The sequence below is a fragment of the Vulpes lagopus genome, chromosome 8 (genome assembly GCF_018345385.1).
Source record: "Vulpes lagopus strain Blue_001 chromosome 8, ASM1834538v1, whole genome shotgun sequence".
In the NCBI taxonomy this organism is placed as follows: Eukaryota; Metazoa; Chordata; class Mammalia; order Carnivora; family Canidae; genus Vulpes; species Vulpes lagopus.
The window spans coordinates 91,832,475-91,848,645 of NC_054831.1; the positions used below are offsets into that span (position 1 = coordinate 91,832,475).

The window sequence follows — 16,171 nt, forward strand, 5'->3', positions numbered from 1 at the left end:
GGAACTGGAGGGTATTATGCTGAGTGAAGTAAGTCAATCGGAGAAGGACAAACATTGTATGTTCTCATTCATTTGGGGAATATAAATAATAGTGAAAGGGAATATAAGGGAAGGGAGAAGAAATGTGTGGGAAATATCAGAAAGGGAGACAGAACATAAAGACTCCTAACTCTGGGAAATGAACTAGGGGTGATGGAAGGGGAGGAGGGCGGGGGGTGGGGGTGAATGGGTGATGGACACTGAAGGGGCACTTGACGGGATGAGCACTGGGTGTTATTCTGTATGTTGGCAAATTGAACACCAATAAAAAATAAATTTATTTTTTTTAATAAATTTATTATTTAAAAAAAAAAACAAATAAGGCCAATGATGAACCAATGACATATTTAAATGAAGCAGTTACCATTAAATGCCAGCTGACTTTCACCCTGGCAATGAAGGACCCCCCAAAATTCAGAAATCTTGTGTTTAACATTTTGTTATATATTCAAATTTTAAAAGTTGCGGACTATTTTAAATTTTTTAAACCATTAAAATACAAATAAATACATTACAAATAAAATACATTAACAAATGAGAGTCAATCTTCATGCTACTAGTGTAGAATGTCTACCTTAGAGGATTAAGAAATGTTCCGCGAGGGGTGCCTGAGTGGCTCAGTCGGTTAAGTGACTGACTCTTGATTTCAGATCAGGTCATGATCTTATGGTCATGAGATCAAGCCCCACATGAGGCTCTGTGCTGAGCATGAAGCCTGCTTGGAATTCTCTTTCCTTCTCCCTCTACCCCAGCCTGCTTGCTCTCTCTCTCTCTCTCTCGAAAAAAAAAAAAGAAAGAAAGAAAGAAAGAAAGAAAAGAAAAAAGAAAGAAACAAAGAAGAAAGAAATGTTTCGTGAAGAGTATTATTACTTAGACTTCTCCCTGTATGATATGTAGAATTTAGACTACAGCGATTAGAGGAAAGAACATTCCAGGCAAAAGCAACATCGTGACTTAAGTTAGGAAAATACAAGTGTAATGCAAATAAAGGACTTATTTTTAAAGGGGTGCTGAATCTGTGACGGGAGGAGCAGGAAATACAGTAATGTGAGCATTTAGGAAAGAAGGTGAGGATAACCAGGAGTCTACGTAGATTCTTTAAAAGCAAGTCATGCCCAATATGCCTCCCTGTATTTCGTAAGGCTGAGAGCTTGCTACCATGCCAAAAACATGAACGTTGATTCCAGTAGAATAACCTGGGAGATAAGTTGGTGAAATATCTTCAACCCTGTTTTGTTCAACACTTTGTCAATGATATTGATGATGATCAAGAAGACATTTACTATTTGTAGTTGACACAAGGTTGAAAGGCATCACTAATACGATGATATACTCAAACCTTAAACAATTTTGAGACTGAATGCAAACTTTCAACAAAACACTAAAGGTATTTCTGAGCCAAGAAAGTGAAAGAAATAAGTATAAGATGCATGAAAAGAAAGGCCATCTGATTTAAGAATATTAAGAATCAGAAAGGTTAATTAACATCCCTCAAATCATACAGTTCATGGCAGAAGTGGAATGCACATTCCTAGTCTATCTGGAATCAAAGTCTATGCTCTTTCTTATCCACCACAGAACCAGTTAAGTATAAAAGGACTATGTACTTCTCTTAGAAGAACTTTAGCTTGTATTTTGTGCTGAGAAGAAGATGGAGGTAAATGTCCTTGAAGATCACAATTAATTATAAAATCTATTTTTTATTTTCTTATAAAACATGAATGAAGTTTGGACCTAATATACTGAGTAGAATGGATCCAATTTTATATAAGCTAAGATTTCTGTGTCAAAGAATGAAATATTATTTTTATTGTTATTTTCTTCATGTCATGATAATAACAGAATATACTTTCTTGCCAATTAAAGATATCTTAATCTCAATTATATAACATTTTCTGAGCACCTATTAATTGCTACGAATATTTGGAAGTCACAAAATTTCTTCCCATGAAGCGTTCAAGAATAATTTAAAACAGTTTTTAAGGTTGTTCATTAATTGCCTTTGAAACTTTTAGTGCCTGACATCTGACCTAACTTTTTGCAAAGGACTTCAAGATTATGTATGTGTGAGCACATGTGTCTACATGTGTGTTACACCACACACCTGAGAATGAAAATACTGAATACTCGCCAAGCACGTGCTTTTCCTACCTTCTTATTCCTTTCCTCTTTCTTACCTATTCTCCTCACTCTCCCATTTCCTCTACCATACAAGTTCACACCTTTCAAAATTGTCAGAGAGGCAATTAAAAGAAAATAATTCTTATTTTAATTACATTCATGCTTCATTTTTTATTGAACTGCAGTATTTCATTCGATTACCAAATTCAGTATAATATGTTCACCATTTCCAAAGACAGAAAACACATCTTAAATTTTGAGATGTATCATATTAAAATTCCTAAAAATATGTAAATTTCTAAAAAGATAATAAATATCTTGAAATAAAAGGAACAATATCTGAACTACATATATATTTTCTCAAAGTGTTTAATGTAAAAGGAACCCCATTGTTTATAAGTATAATTTCTGACTTATTTGTACACACAACACACTAATCACTTGTGTTTATTTTTTTATTCTTTTATTTTTTTTATTGGACTATAGTTGACACACAATATTACTTAGTTTCAGGTGTACAAAATAGTGACTCAGCTTCTCTATACCTTACACTATCCAGACTCACCATCAGGGTAGCTACCTCTGTCACCATACAATGCTGTTGCAATGTCATTGACTGTATTCCCTCTGCTGTGCCTTTTAAGCCTGTGACTTATTCATCCATAACGAGAAGACTCTATCTCCCACTTCCCTTCATCAACTTTGTTCAACTCTCCACCCCCCTTCCCACTGGCAACCATCAATTTGTTCTCTGTATTAATAGGCCTGATTCTGCTTTTTGTCTGTTTGTTTATTCATTTGTTTTATTTTTTTGGATTCCACATAGGAGTGTTTAAACTGGGCATATTTTGCATGTTTTTCCAAAACTTTAAAGTGCTATATTTTTCTTCATGGTATTTTAAGTAGCTGTTTATGATTTGAGACAGACTTTTTCATTAGCGCTATAACCATTGTTTATTTTTGTTGTTGTTCCCACAAAAAAAGGTACAGCATTTGATCTGTCTTGCACATGAACTGGCCATGATAGTTAATGGGATTCATCTATGTATATGAAGAGTATATTTTCAAGAAGCAAAAACAAAAAGTTTTATTATGACTACTTTTTTTTACCTTATAGAGAAAAAGAAATTAGTTACTATTCCTTATTTTAAATATTCCTCAATTCAGTAACTTTTTAAAATAATTTTTTAAGTTTTTATTTAAATTCCAGTTAGTTGACTTAGTGTAATATTAGTTTCAGATGTACAATATAGTGACTCAATACTTTCATATATCACCACCAATTAATAAATGAATGAAAATAATTTTTTACAAATAAAAAATATATATAGACTCCCTTCTTCATTTTGACTTCAGAATTGAAAATCACTGGCATTTGAGTACAGTGATGATTTTTAAAATTAGCAGGCTGATTCCTCCCCCAGAAAATGCTTTTGCTAATGCAGTCCTGGTGACAACATAGAATACCTATTTTGGGGGGGTACACCTTGGATGACGTGGACTTTGAAAATCCAAGTTACACCCTAGATTCCATTCCCCTGTGGTTGCTCATCTGGACCACAGACATGCAGGACCTGTCTGCAAAAGACCTAGGCATCAAGCAGGCTCCACCAGTGAATCATCCCTTTAATGTAGCAAAACCTTAGAGGGAAGACTAGGGAGGATATATTGGTTGTTAGGAAAACGTAGACTACAGCTGGGAAAGGACATCCTCAATTAATAAGATCTAAGGTGCAACTTACATAATTATTCTAATTTTTAAGAATGTTGGAGAGCATGAAGCATTTCTTTAAGTTGGTAAGAGGTCCCAATAAATGCCTAAATTGTAAAGATTTGCATATGGTTTTAGAATATGATTTATAAAGAAGGTGGAGATCCCAGCTCCCTTGATCATGTCTATATATATATGTCTCAGTGTGCGTTTTAGTGCCCTGGGAAGTGTCTTGACACAGAACCTGAGCTGGACAAAGCAGCCTTGATCTGAGTGAGCTAACTGGCACCATGAAAACATTGAGTGTCTTTCTGCTCCTCTCTCTGGCTCTTTTCAGCATTTTCTCAGGTGAGTTGTTTTTTTTTCTTAAAGTTATAATACAGTGTTCATAGCGAACTGGAAATAAGGATATTTGTCTACCATATTTCAAATTATAACAATTTTGATATTAAAGACCAATTCTGAGATCATTATAATAGTGATAATGACTGTGATGATGAGAAAGGTGATAGTAATGATAAAAATATTTTTTGTTGAGCATATTCTATATTTTAAGAATGTACTGAGGTCTTTTATACATTATCTTCAATAGACATGCCAAGTATTCGTATCTATATTCTACATATAAAAAAAAAACCATGACAGATAGAACTTAAGAGAATTGGCAAAAGACTTGTAAGTAGGAAGTAGAATTTATAACTTGAATCCAAGACTTCTGAACAGTATAGATGTTTGTTTCATAGAACTAGTCTGGAGGACGAGTAATTTGGTTTCCCCGAAGTTTCTATCAGCAATGGCCACAATAGCCAAACTGTGGAAGGAGCCTCGGTGTCCATCGAAAGATGAATGGATAAAGAAGATGTGGTTTATGTATACAATGGTTTCCAAGACAAAAGAAGAATTTCCTGTCCTCATTATTCTTATAATTAAGATTCAAATAACTGAAATTGAAATAAGGAGGAAAAAGGCAGCCCAGAGAATGCTTCAGAAAAGTTATGGAATCCTAAAATGCAGAAACATTTATGCTGGTGGTGAATTAATTCTTCAAACAGGGGAATATCTTTGGCTACTTTAATGAGCAATAGTCATAGATTCTATCAATTCAGATTGTTGAAAGGATAGTTATAGTTCAATCTGATATTTTTTATCACAGCATTGTGTGAATAAACAGGGCCACTGTACCTATTTCTTTCCTTCTTTATTATTCTATTCTTTGCTGTTTCAGTGTGAGAAGTGTTGTTGGCATTAGGAGTTCCACAGCAATGGCCAGAAATCAAGATTCAACAGCTCATACCAGAACTGAATCTAAGACTTTTATTGTATCTGTATTTTAAGCCACTGAGCTGGGATCCCTGGGTGGCGCAGCAGTTTGGCGCCTGCCTTTGGCCCAGGGTGCGATTCTGGAGACCCGGGATCGAATCCCACATCGGGCTCCTGGTGCTTGGAGCCTGCTTCTCCCTCTGCCTATGTCTCTGCCTCTCTCTCTCTCTGTGACTATCATTAAAAAAAAAAAAAAAAAAAAGGAATGGTTTAAACCACTGAGCTAATTAGCCACAACTTAAAATCACATACATAATCATAAAGATGGAAGAGAGAGAAGCAAAACTGTATTTATGGACATTTTTTTCTCTTTCAAGAATTTAGAAAGCTGTAGCAAGAGAAATATATCGCAGAAAAGAGAATGAGTTTGTCCTTACAAGTCTATATTTGGGTCTATATTTAAAGCTGGTTGAGTATAAAGGGCAGAAGAGTAATTTGGGGATCAAAGAACAAACAACAAAAGTAGTGCCTTCCCCAGCTGCCTGTAACAAGGACTTTGGGGAGAGGCTGCAGGCACTGAAGCCTGGAAGGTCAAAGTTAGAGGAAACTTTCCAACCCAACTTCTCTATAGTGAAGCCAGAGATAATAGGTAGGTCATTCCCATAGTAAATTAGTGACTCAACCAGGACTGTCATATGAATTCCCGAGTCCTTTAACTATTTCCTCTAACTTCCCCTCAACCTCCAAGAAATATTCTCCATCAGGGTCCTGTCCTTATATCACTTTTGACGTTTCTACAGAGGGCACCTTTATTCTGCAAATCCTGCTTTTCACACATTCAGAGACTACATTGTTTGGATTTTGTGCTTTTTTTTTTTTTTTTTCAGGTGTCTTCAGTCAAGGAGGACAGGTCAGTGTATGTTTTTTATCTATTCTTCAGACCTGGCTGGTATTTGGTTGGTATTCCCTGGCCAGAGGTTTGCCTATGGGTAAAAGAGCAGAAACAATGGACAAGCAGGACAAATACAGAAATCAGAAGTATATCATTTTTTAATTACAGTATCTCTATGAATATACTGTTTTCAGTTTCAAAGAGTCTAAATGCTCCATCCTCAGATTTTGTTAAAGTGAAATAAGTATAAATAAAAATAGGATGAATCTGGGCAGCCCGGGTGGCTCAGTGGTTTAGCGCCTGCCTTCTCCAGGGCGTGACCCTGGAGACCCCGGATGGAGTCCCACTTGGGCTCCCTGCATGGAGCCTGCTTCTCCCTCCACCTTGCCTCTGCCTCTCTCTCTCTGTCTCCTCTCTGTGTATTCTCATGAATAAATAATAAAATCTTAAAAAAAAATAGGATGAATCTGTGATAGCACTAATGCTCAGTCACTGATTTCACTGTGTGATCTTGGGCAAGTTACTCAGTTTTTCTGAGCCATAATTTCCACAACTATAGAAAAGGAATAATATTATTCACACAGAATTAGATTTAAGTTATATAAACTATGTGAGAGCATTTGGCAAATTATAGAAGGATGACTTAGTGATCAATCATTAGCAACTTCTAAAGGAGTTATTAGAACAGAGGCTGTTAATTTCTGCTTAGAGAGTAAACTTGTTCAGTGTCTTGCCTTGAGTATTCACTTAAATTTAAGTACCGTTGGGATTAACAATTGAAATAGGCACAAGTTATCTTCTTTATTTGGTTGATTCTTTTTTCCAAATTAATCTACCACCTTTTTCCAGTTTTCTTGTTCTATCAAAAGACAACACAAAACAAGTGGTATTTGTTCTACCAGTCCTGGCCCTGTGTCTATATTGAACGTTTTTACTTGACTTTGGCCTTGGTTCTTGGTTAGCCCCATTGTGCTCAAGAACTCTTGGCATCAGAAGTTTCTAGACACTACTGCCAACTGATTGGAGTTGGCAAAGTAGCTGAAAAACATTTTCCAACCCTAGTATACCTTCTGCTCGCATAAGGCTTTTTATTCCTCAAATTTAGCATCTCAGAAATTGAGATGCATCTTATAATGGATGATGCCTCATGATTACTGCCAGTGTGCTATATGTGCTTGTGTGTGTGTGTGTGTGTGTGTGTGTACGCATGCATGCACATATACACTTGGGTCCTAGTGCATACACACATGGGTTTGTATTGCTATATGTAATTATACATCTTAAAATTGATTTATTCTTATGTTTAAATATATATGGTAGCCAGCCTATGTTAAATATCAAAATAGAGAGAGGACATAAGATCCAGAAAAACATTCTATATCCCATTCAGTAGTAAAGTATGATGAGGCCATTACATACAAATTTAATATATATGGAATTTAACCCCAATTTTCTCATTAACACAGAAGTTGTTTTTCTTCTTTCATTTTGGAATTCCAGATTGGATGTTTAGTGTTTCTAGGGTTCATTGAAAATCTGCTATTTATTGGTTCGTTCCTGTAGATGGACCCCAGTCTTAGACTCTGCTTGCCTGAGGATCCCAGGGGATGCTTCCTCAGTATGCAGATCCTCAGACACTATGCCAGGCTTGCTGAGTAATAACACACAACTGGGGAGTTTTGAATTTACATTCTAGGTAATTACCTGATGCTGGAAAGCACCTACTTTAGAGTGCCCACACACCCTGGAGACAGTATAAATGAGTCCTTGTTTGAATCCTTGCTGGCTATATGATCCAAGGGGTGTATCTTCCCTACTCACTGCCTTTGTTTCCACATCTCTAAAATGAAAATATGGATTCAATGATCTCTAGAACCCCTTCCAGCCTTGGGTATCTGAATCGGAATGAACCAAGCCTGCCTGACCAAGACTGCTGTCTCTTTTACGCTCAAATATTAAGGGTAGGGATGATGCCACCTTTGAGATGGCACAAAGGCTACATTTCTCTTCTGTGTGTCTGGAAGAATGCTGGCAATCCCAACAACAGGCAGAAATTGAAACTATCCTTGGGAGCATGCCTACTCACGTCTGATCCAGCCAGGACAAAAGGGAAAGAGTTTTCTCTGACCCCAAAGCCAATATCTCATGCCAAGAAGTCTCTCCATGATGGAGCACCTGATGGGAAATTAGAGTTGAACAGTTTAAATTACTGACTTGTAAAAGTTTCACATTCTTTCAAAGAGAGGGTTCAAACTAAACGAAAAGCATGTTCCTGAACTTCGGGAATTCATAGTTCTATAAAATTTCCCCCATAAATTTAAGTGACTACTATGCTGCCAACTCTTTAATTTGCCAAGTAGAAACATTAAATAACAGAAATATAAAAATATAATAATAATAATTAAAGGTAAAACCACTATTTACCATCATCAGCCTTCATTAAAGAAATTATAGGGTAATACCAAAATGCTTCAAATACATGCTCTCAGAACAAGGATAGGTTTTTGAACAGAATACATTTTGCTTTCAGAACCCCTCACTACTTTGTCTTTATTTTTCTTATTTCCCTACTAAGCTGGATATTTGGGAACCATATCCTTAAGGTGCTATTTAAATGAGTATTCCAGATTGAAATTAATATAACAAACTGCTCAAAAATAAATAATTGTCAACCATTTTCTTTTACAATAATTTTAAGATATATAAGTTTATTATTGTTGGTATTTTAAGATAAAGGCATGATAAATTTTAGTAGAGTTAGTAAAACAATGCTCCATGGCTAAAATATGTTTGGGGCTATTCATTTTTCCTAATGAGCTTGTACTAACTCATAATTAAGATACTGATAGGACACCTAAATACAACCTGGCAGTGTTAATCAGCACCTACACTTTAACTACAGATAGGGAAACAGGCTTCAGAAAGAGGACCTACCTCACCCAAGTTTAGCAACAGCAGTAAAGCTGTGCAATCAGCATCTCAGGATGCCCAACTCCACTTTGAGTGAGCGTCTGTGGATTCATGCTGCTTCATATTTTTTTTTAATTGGAGGGGAAGGGCAGATGGAGAGGGAGAGAAAATCTTAAGCTGGCTCCACACCCAGCATGGTGCCCAGTGTGGGGCTCGATCTCACAACCGTGAGATCATAACCTGAGCCAAAATCAAGAGTTGGACACTCAACTGACTGAATCACCCAGGTGCCCTTCCATGCTACTTCTGATCAGCAACAGAAAGCCATTGTGCAGGGCGTGTGAATACATATTGAGCAGCATAATTTTCTGAGCAAATACATGTTAGTGTTTTCTATCCTTACTTCTTAAGCAAAGAAATACTATAATGGGATACCTGGGTGGCTCAGTGGTTGAACGTCTGCCTTCGGGTCAGGGCATGAACCTGGGTTCAAGGGATTGAGTCCCACATTGGGCTCCTCGCAGGGAGCCTGCTTCTCTGCCTATGTCTCTGCCTCTCTCTGTGTCTCATGAATAAATAAATAAAATCTTTTAAAAGAAAGAGAAAGAAAAGAAAGAAGAAAGAAAGAAAGAAAGAAAGAAAGAAAGAAAGAAAGAGAAAGAAAGAAAGAAAGAAAGAAAGAAAGAAAGAAAGAAAGAAAGAAAGAAAGAAAGAAAGAAAGACTATAATAAAAGCAGTAGTTTAGGGGCACCTAAACTAGTATTTTTCAGTAAAGAGGAGAATAGATGAAGTCCTACACTCTAGGGTGTGTGTGGGGCGGGGGGGGGGGGGGGGGGGGTTGTGTGTATGTGTGTGTGTGTGATTGTGTGTTTGCAAACTTTCACTGGCTTTATTTGTAGAACTAAAATGCTAGACTAATATATCAATGATCCTGACTCTTTGGTTGATTTATTAACTGTACAAACTCATTTTCCAGATAATTTAAATAATCTGGTAGTCACCATTAGCAAAAGACACAGATTATTCCAGAATATTTTAGAAGGCACAGTTCTTTGAAGAACCACAAGGGGTCAGACTGATACTAAACATTGGCACCCAAGTGCACAGAAGTGGTCTCTGGAAGCTGAACTGAGGAAATAAATAGATGCTTGTTAAATCCAACACCAATTTAAAAAAAACATCAGAAAATTCACTAAAAATGAGATAAGAAATAATGGACTCCAAAAATTGTAGACTGTGATACAGTTTACATTGTTAGTATGCATAGTAGCAATCTTCCACATACCTGGAGCTTTGACAAAGTGTTTTCAAAGGATTCATTATTAAGATAATCCCAGAAGATAGGCATTGCCAGCCCTGTTAAAGATGAAGAAACTTAAGCTCAGAGCAGTGAAGTTTTTGTACAAGGTAATGTAGCTAGTCAGTGAAAGAAGCAAAATTCAAACCTAGGTGTGTCTACAGAACAATCCTGCAACATGACAGAGCAGTAGGGGGTTTTAAAAGATTGGGGGAGAGGGCAATTTCAGCTCTCCTGGATTTTCTAAATCCCTCACAGGGGAAACTTTAAAGGAGAAAAAAAAACTAATCCTACCATCCCCTTTAGCCTAGACCTGCTTTGACCTCCACTGAAAAGCCAGTTGTTTGGATTCCATGTACAGAAATCTAAAATACAAACAATAGGAGAGAGGAGATTTGGACACAAGAAAAACATGACATGGGGCATCTGGGTGGCTCAGTGGTTGAGTGTCTACCTTTGGCTCAGGTCGTGATCCCAGGGTGCTGGGATCGAGTCCCGCATCGGGCTCCCCGCAGGGAGCCTGCTTCTCCCTCTGCCTATGTCTCTGCCCCTCTCTCTGTCTCTCATGAGTAAATAAACAAAATCTTTTAAAGAGAAGGAAAGAAAGACATGACATTCAGAAACCTTAGCCCACTTCTCCTCAAGTTGTGAGAGCCATGGCCTCCTTCTAGTCCCAGCCTGCTGTTTCCCCTGTTTCCCCCTGCTCTCTGCTTCACAGAGGGGATTTCTGGCTGTCCCTGCAAAGGCATCCTTTACCTTCCCCAACCTTCATGGCTCTCAGAGGTCCTTTTCTGACCCCCGTCACCATGCTGGAATTTCTCATACAGTAAGTGAAGAGGGGCCTCTGGACGTGGAGGAGGAAGCATTTAGGCAAAAGTTGTTATTTCTCCCATCCAATTGAAGAACTAGGACTGAGCTTTTTTTAGCCACTCTATTGAGTGGAAGGGTCAATAAAGGTGGAAGGGTCCTCAGAGACCATCTAGTCTGATGGTACAGTTAGAGCAAGCCTACAATAAGAAGCTTATTTTCCATACTCCTAGTCCAGGTCTACTTCAACTATTCTATGCTGATTTTCCACAATTCTTATATGATCACCTTTGATCCTTAGAACAATGGTAGGAATGAAGCGTGGAAACCGTTATTTTTTTTCAAGTTTCTATTAAGCAAATAGAGGCTTAGATATTGAGTACTTTGTCCAAGCTAGCACAGCTGGTTAATGGTGTGTACAAAACAAATTCCTTCACAGGATTGATCGGCTCACTTCAGGTATCAGCAGGGGCCAGTACAATTTGAAAGTGTGAAGTGTGTCTATGTTCTAAGGAAGTCTATTCATATACCATTTGATTGTTTTGGTCTTAATTGTTGAAATTTTGTATTCTTTCTATTCATTCCCAGGGGGCACTGGAAGGGGAAAATCAGGCTTGGGGAGGGAGGTGGTTCTAGACTCTTTCAACAGTGAAGGCCCTCCCCAACTGCCTCTTGCATGTCTGCTTTCTAAAGGACAAAAGAGGCTGGATGGCAAGATCAAAGGGCCAACTGCCAGGGAAAGGAGTCTTAAGGAGGCGTCTCTCTCATGTAAGAGACTTTCTTTTTTCTTTTTCTCACTGACAAGAGAGAGTGGGGGAAAAAAGAAAAGGAAAGGAAAGAAAAAGAAAAGAAAAGATAAAGAGGAAGGAGGGAAGGAACAGAAGGAAGGAAGAAAGGAAAAAGCAAGAAGCATTTAAAGTCAAAAAACAACTCTCCAAATAATTAAGCGTTGGAGCAAAACGTCATACCTTTAGTGTTTGCCTCACTCCTTATATAAGGAGTAAGGATCTGCATACATCATTAATTTACTTCTGAATACAATAACCACAGAAATGGGTTTCCTGCGTTTCAAAGAAAAAGGCTGTTACATTTAATAAGTTCTAGTTAAGCAGACAAGGAAAAGCTATTTTCTATTTCAGAAAGTTTTACATTGTGCGCACGTGCGCTCGTGTGTGTGTGTGTGTGTGTGTGTGTGTGTGTGTGTGTGTGTGTGTTTAAGCTTGCCGTCCAAAGCTTCTCTTCTGAGGGATAGTTCCACAGACAGGATGCACTAATGTCACTGTCACCGTGCTTATGTTGGTAGATTGACTGTGGTGAGTTCCGGGATCCCAAGGTCTACTGCACTCGGGAATCTAACCCCCACTGTGGCTCTGATGGCCAGACATATGGCAATAAATGTGCCTTCTGTAAGGCGATGGTGTAAGTATCATACTCAACAAAATCAGAAACATAGAAAGCTTAGAGAAAATTTATCATCAATAAAAATATTATTTTACCCAAATTACTTTCCAACATTTTATTTTATATCAAATTATATATTGCTAAGTTACCATTTTCTGTTCATTCCTTTCTTTCATTTTGCTGAAAAAGAGCCTTTCAACAAAGAATAGTGGAAAAGATTATCCTTTATATGCAGACTAGTCAAACTTTACATAGTATACTAGGAAGATTCTATCAAGGACCAATATATATTGAATTTCATGTTTGTAAGGAACAGAACAGATGCTATAGATTTTAGGCAAAGATTTCGACCTTTCCAAGGATTTGGCTTATAATCAATAAAAAATTCAATCAATCGATCTTTAAGTCTAATTGATTACTCTAAAACCAGAGAAATTATAAACCTTGCTTAAGCCAGGTAAAAGTCTCTCACTCCTCACCACTGTCTTCATTTTCTTGTATTAGAGTTTCTTCTGTGAATGTCTTAATTTCTCTCAACTTTGCTATAAAATTTTAGGAATTTTATATTTTTAATATAGCTCCCTATTAAAAATAACAGGCCAGATACATAGAATAAAATTAATAAATATTGAATCAACACCTAATATGTGCCTACTTGCTTATGTAACGTATCTGATTAATTAACACCAAATTTTCCCAGAAGAAAGGCAGTAGGGTAAAAAGAGATTTGATGTAATTGACACATATTACTGAGAAGGACTGAATATATGACCTGCTAAAGTGCCAAATATCTGAATGTTAGGTTCAGCCTCTTATATCTTCTATCAGGACTATGACACTAGAGTCCCTTTGCCATTATCTCTCCTTCACTTTTACTTTTCTGGTTGTATACATATTTACTCTCAGAGAATGAACAATTGAAAACAAAAGGTCAAACCTGGGTAAAGTTCTGAAATTTGTTTTAAGATTCCTGTTTTCTGTAATTTGTCCAGATGTCATCTCCAAGTACATTTAGTTGCCCTCTGCCAAATCATAAATGTGGATACCTGTAGAACCAAATGATGGCATGGACTCTAAATAGTTAAACCTTTTTTCAACCTTTGTCATGAATACTAATGATGTTGCACTGAGCATACATATGTATTTCTCTTTTATAGGAAAAGTGGTGGGAAGATCAATCTAAAACATCAAGGAGAATGCTGAATTTTCTGCAGTGTTTGTGGTGACTTCTAGCCACTTCTTTTCTCACTTCTGTTTTCCTCGAATGGGTCCCTTAAATTTATAAAGATATACTGTCTACACTGCCTGGCTCTTGGGTAGTTCAATATACATCTACTTCCCTGGCTTTGCTTGTCAATAAAGTAAATTCTGTAGAATCATTGCTGTGTTTTTACTTTGAGATGAAGAAGACATACAGATACAATATGGAATAATTGACCTGGCATAAACTTGGATAAAAAGACCTGTTTTTTTTTTTTGGATCTAAATCAACCAAGCAGTCACTGTGGGATCTTGGGAAAATCCCCTTCCCTCCCTTATTCTTGAAGTTGCCATGTAGATGATGAAGGATTTTTAACAATGTGACAATACATTAGGTTTACAATTATTTTGCAATACCTATTATTTAAGTCATAGGTCACATAATATCGCTCCTTCCTAATTTCAGGAAAAGTACTTTATATAAAACTAAAACATTCATCCTCTCTAAACCACGGTTTTCTCATCTCTTTGGAATGGTACATTTATGCACATAGATATTACCTTTTATGTATACCTTTTATGTATATTAAGTCAGACCTAACCAAACTAGGGGATGCATCTGGTATTTAGATAAAGAGCCAGAGAGATTAGGTTATGCTAGGGAAAATATACACCTTCTACCCTTTCAAGTGTGGGATTTGTACTCTTCGATGCTTAAAGAGTATTCCCCTTGCTGGAGAAAAAGGCCCACTGCTCATTAATGAAATTAAGCTTTTCTTCTCCTTTTTAGTTTCTACTCCCTGATAAAATTTAGTTACTTCCAATGTAGACACACAGGTATTCTGCGGAGTTTGGAAACTGTCATTGTGCATCTTTGAACATATTGCCTCTCGATGTGGGCCACTCCTCCCTCTCCTATTGGAACCATCCCCTCCAGCTGGGCCAGGGTCCTGTCAGCTGTCCACACAGAATAACTATTTCCACCTCGTTGTCCTGTCCTGCCTGGAATGGCTCTTGTGCCACCTTGTGCCACTCTGTCTACCCTTTCTTCCTCATACAAATCTCTTACCTATCTCTTAAGACTACCATTGATTTCAAGGCTTATTTCAGGGTCCATAACTGGATAAATAATTAAATTACTATCTCTTAATAGTTCTGAGCTATTCTTTGGAGATGGAAGGGAAGCACATAAAAAATAAACCACAGAAGGCCAGAAATCTTGTATTTCTTAGAAAGAAGAGGCAAGTCACATATACAATAATGGTCAAGATATAGGAATTTGGGTTCAGAAGTGTATACATTTGTCAAACTTCAGTGAATACATACTTAAGATTTATGTGTACCATAGTTTGCAAATTTGACATCAAAAGAAAAGAATGTAAACATGTAGTGTTGTCTCTTTTTTACATGTAGTATAGTCTTAAATGTGATATGTATAGTGAATTTTTTAAGAGGGAATGTTACTGATGTCTGCAATTTACTTTGAATTGCATCTAAGATGCATTAATGGACAGATACATGACAAACCTAGCATAGTAAAATAGTAATGGTACAATCTAGCTAGTGGTTTTAAAGGGGTTCACTATAAAAGTATTTTAATATTGCTGTATGTTTAAAGTTTTTCAGTAAAAATGTTTTTTAATGGTTTTTAAAAGCACAGAGAAGCAAATATTCAGGGGCACCTGGGTGGCTCAGTGATTGAGCGTCTGCCTTCTCGGCTCAGGTCATGATCCCAACTGGGATCGAGTCCTGCATTGGGCTCCACGCGGGAAGCCTGCTTCTCCCTCTGCCTATGTCTCTGCTTCTCTCTCTCATGAATAAATACATATTTTTTTTAAAAAAGAAGCAAATATTCATAATTCTGTTAATGCTCCTCACTATTTTGATGGTCAGGACAGAACACACTGTTTTAAGCATGGTTTGTACTCTTCTCTTCAAAGCATAAGAAAATAATCCATTTGATCTGAACACTCTTATCTATCCTTATACCTTCAAATTACTATGGGTTCATTGTCAAAACCAGATCATACCAAATTTATAATCACTAACTATCCTCAGGCATTTTTCTTTCCCTGCCAAGTCTTGCCAAGTCACATCTTTCTCATCTGTTCACCTCTTATGGGTTTTTAAAACTAAATTCACTGCAGAAATGATGTGCTGTGTCAGTGATGAGGCTGAGTGACGGGGGCCTTTCTGGTGGCTTGTCTGTGTCTATGTAAAGTTTTCTTGAAGTATACATAAACATATGCACACCACTCTCACACTCTAAAATTGCAAAGGGAACAACGGGGGGGAAAGGCCATAGAAAATAGTGGCAAAGATAAAAGACCAAAATAACTCACCACAAACAATTAGGTTTACCAATATATCACTGATTACCCATATTCCCAGTGATCAGCACCCAAATATTATCACATTTATATTTAGCAATACTTGTGAAGTTGCAGCCCCATTTTATGCAAGAGGAGGCTGAGGTAGAAAGATATAAATGATTTGTCCACAATCTCATAGCCAAGAAGTTACAGGGCCTCTA

At 37.1% G+C, this 16,171-nt stretch overlaps 1 protein-coding gene across 1 annotated transcript; it reads left to right on the forward strand.

Moving 5' to 3' along the window:
• The first annotated feature begins 4,161 nt into the window (after positions 1 to 4,161).
• Positions 4,162 to 13,641, forward strand: LOC121496685 (serine protease inhibitor Kazal-type 6). Its single transcript, XM_041765189.1, has 4 exons — positions 4,162 to 4,219; positions 6,019 to 6,041; positions 12,341 to 12,456; positions 13,596 to 13,641. Exons 1-4 carry the CDS (start codon positions 4,162 to 4,164, stop codon positions 13,639 to 13,641), a joined length of 243 nt encoding a protein of 80 aa, XP_041621123.1.
• The last annotated feature ends 2,530 nt before the right edge of the window (positions 13,642 to 16,171 follow it).